At 39.5% G+C, this 3,386-nt stretch overlaps 1 protein-coding gene across 1 annotated transcript; it reads right to left on the bottom strand.

Annotated features, from left to right (window-relative positions):
* Positions 1-1,632: 1,632 nt before the first annotated feature.
* LOC124105138 (proline-rich nuclear receptor coactivator 1-like) lies at positions 1,633-3,378 on the bottom strand. Its single transcript, XM_046462233.2, has one exon. It carries the CDS (start codon positions 3,268-3,270, stop codon positions 2,287-2,289), a length of 984 nt encoding a protein of 327 aa, XP_046318189.1. The 5' UTR covers positions 3,271-3,378; the 3' UTR covers positions 1,633-2,286.
* Between the last annotated feature and the right edge of the window lie 8 nt (positions 3,379-3,386).

Below are 3,386 nucleotides of genomic sequence, written 5' to 3'. Positions count from 1 at the left end.
CTTGATAACTAATAGATTTGAGGAGAAAAATGCATAATTGCATTAGAGGGTGAATTTTGGAGGGTGTTGCTGCTTGAACTGAAGAATAAACCATGCGAACAATCACATATAGAATATACTGCATGTAAGATAAATCTGACATTTCATTGGACTAAAGCCAAGGGGTCACTAGATGTACAGTTGAAGAGAGGGATCCACATTACAGAATACCCATAAACCTTGCAAATATTTCTATACACTCTCTCATTGAAACCTCTTGTCTCTGAATGACTCTCTCATCTCAATTTATCACCTCAATCTTAAGCATTTCCCTTTTGTTTCTCTGGCCTGGCCTCACCAGCTCAATGCATCTATTGTCTTACTTACTCATTCAGCTTCCAGAGCACTTCCTTCACAACTATTTAGCTTTGGATCAATACAATCATAGATATTACATCTCTCTACAATGAGCTGCTGATCACCACAAGTGAAGTCTCCAGTAACAGCTAGTCTCTAAATACTGTCCTAGTAAGTATGTCTTACCAGTCACATCAATGCTATCCTTATATCCCCTACCCTGTTATTACCCATATTTTGTATGCCCTTTATAGGACATTTTAAAATGAATATATTTTTATATCTTTATACACACACAAAGCTCAATTCTATCACTATAGAATGGCTGTTTTTCCCCAAACTTCATGTAAATTTTATAGTATGTACCTCTTATTCTTTCTCAGTAGTGTCTATGGGATACATTTTATATGTTTCTTGTTATTTTAATTAATGCTATATATAAATACACTTTAATACATTTATCTAGTCTCTTGTTAATGGACTATTTTCAGTTTGGGTTTACAATTCTTCTAAATCCTTTTGTACATAATATTTTTGTATATATACATGACCAGTTTTTATGCATATACAACTAGAGATGAAATTTCTGGATCACATAGATATGTCTGTCTGTGCTTTGATAATTCTAGTTGCTCTACTTTAATGACTAATTATTTTGTGCATTTTCACTTTTCCAAATTGGGCATTTGGATATCTTCTTTTCTGAAGTATCTTTTCATTCCTTTATCCACTTTTTAATATTGTAGTAAATTATTGAGATTATGTGTTCTTTGCATGGTCTTGTATTAAAGATCTTTGTTATACCAGAGATGTTCCTTGGGAATACCTTTTGCCTGTAACTGGTTTGCTGATTCATTTTTTGTAAAGATGTCTTTTGATAAACAGATTATGTTTATGGAATTCAGTTAGTCAATTTTATTTCTCTTATTTTAATCCATATGAGGAAATATTTGAATGAACCAAAGTCATGAAGATATACTTCTATAACATGTTCCAGAGCACACAGTGAACCTTTCATATTTGATTTCCACTAAAATATTAGCAGAATTAATTCATGGATATGGTGTGAAGAAAGGGTCAAAATTATTATTATTATAAATAGAGATATCCAATTGCACTATCAGCCTTTATTGAAAAGGTAAGTAGCTGCCACACAGAAGTGTGATATCACCTTTAATTAAATTTTGTGTTAGGAAATGTGTTAAATTTATGGAGTTACTTTCCATTTCAATGGTTTGTTTCTTTTTTTTTTTTTTTTACAAACATTAACAGTCACACATAAAGAACCAAGACTAGTTTAAAAGGGGGGGGGCAAATTATTATTATTACTTTGAAATTTGATTACAACCAATTTTGTTGGCATTAAAATTAGAGTCATTTTAAATTTGAATGGCTTATGTACCAAAACTCAGAAATTAAGTTTGGCAAAAATGGGAATAGTTTTCCAGTAATTACAGATCAGAAGGCAGAAATCAATTTTTGGAAACAGACAAAACCCATGTTTACAATGATTGTGCCACAGATTTTAACTTCAGTAGTGCATTAGTAAACTTCACATTTGGATCTTCACTTTGAGATTTGAGAGCTGTTTCTTGGAAAAAAAAAATCTCAGTACCTTGTGCAAATAAATCAGTCTTCCATGTGCCTTAGCACACACTTAAAATTTCTCCACTGTATATATACAAAACACCTACCACATTGGCAGGTCAAAATACATACTTTCATAACAAAACTATAATGTACCTCTCAAGTATGAACAATATACACATAATACATGGTATACAGTATTTACAAAATATAAAATATAATACAAGCTGTTTGTATGTAACTTTTTAAGCTCATCTTTTGCACCTATAGGTTGCAACAAGGCAAATTTCCATTTCTGTACCAATTTTTTAGAGTCCAAAGATTTGGGGAAAACTGTTTTACACACATAGTGAAATCTGAAATCTAAGTTTGAACTTTGAGGAGGGTTTTTAAGTGTACTGCCATGAGCTCCCTGTTTTGGTTGGAATTTTCAACAGTGCTTCCCATCCAGTGACTAGGAGGCTTTGGAAGAACACTAGGAGAAGGTGGATCACTAAACTTTGCCCCAGCATAATTTTCCTTTTGGCTCACTTCCGTTAGAAATGGTGATTTCTTCAAATGCGTATTTTTAATGTTCTCAGTATTTTTAAAAGGCTTTTTTTCCTGCTTCTGAATTCTGTCAGGCGAAACAGAATCCTGCCAAAAGTTATTTTCATTCCTTTTTGCAGAGGTGATCTTGGTTAGTGGCAAGTGATATTTGCTTTTCTGTCTGTTTATCTTTGGTTGTTCACACAAGTGTATACCATGAACAAGCTGGCCGTGGGGAAAGGCAATTTTCTCCGATTTTCCCATCTTTGATTTTAAAACCTCTTTTCTCAGCGGGGGTTGGCCGGGTACCGCGGGCCGCAGCGGCCCAGGGACAGGGCTCGCTTCCTCAGTTCTGGTTGCGGCTGGAGGATTTGGGACCGAGACGGTGGTCTGGCCCGGGACCTCCAGCGCTCCGCTCCGGCCAGTCCCCGGGCTCTGGCCGCCCTCCAGGTTCGGCCGGTGCTGCTGGTACTGATGGAAGCGACTGGGTAGCTGCCCCGCCGGGCTGGCCCGCACCTTTTTTTTTCGCCGCTTCTTTGGCACTGCCCGCGGGGTGCCTCCCGCAGCGGCCAGGCTACCATTGGGCAGAGCTGCTGGAGCGCGAGGCTGGGGAGTCAGACAGGGGCCGTCTCCCCCTAGGAAGTGAGGGAGGAAGAGGGTTGGAGGCAGTGCCCGGGGATCTGGGATCCGAGGTAAAGGCGGCGGTGCCGCGGTCACCATCGGGAGGGCCCCGAAGTAACCGCGGGTGGAAAAGCCAAGCGGGGCAAGACGGCCGCCCAGAACGAGCGGCTCCCGCTGCGGGACAGAGACGACAGTCATAGCGCTAGGAGGCAGGCAGCTCGGCAGGAAGAGAAAGAGGAAGTGAAGGCAGTGATCATAGGGCGGCGGCGGCGGCTGCTGCTGCTAAGAGAGCCACAGAGGAGCGCGGACTATCT

This window comes from Marmota monax, unplaced genomic scaffold, assembly GCF_021218885.2.
Source record: "Marmota monax isolate L192 unplaced genomic scaffold, Marmota_monax_Labrador192_F-V1.1 WCK01_AAM20220418_F8-fsc03249, whole genome shotgun sequence".
Taxonomy (NCBI): domain Eukaryota; kingdom Metazoa; phylum Chordata; class Mammalia; order Rodentia; family Sciuridae; genus Marmota; species Marmota monax.
This window is presented reverse-complemented; position numbering and strand designations above follow the sequence as displayed.

Coding starts and splice junctions, on each gene's coding strand:
- LOC124105138 (XM_046462233.2), bottom strand. CDS start 3,270: ATGACTGTCGTCTCTGTCCCGCAGCGGGAGCCGCTCGTTCTGGGCGGC.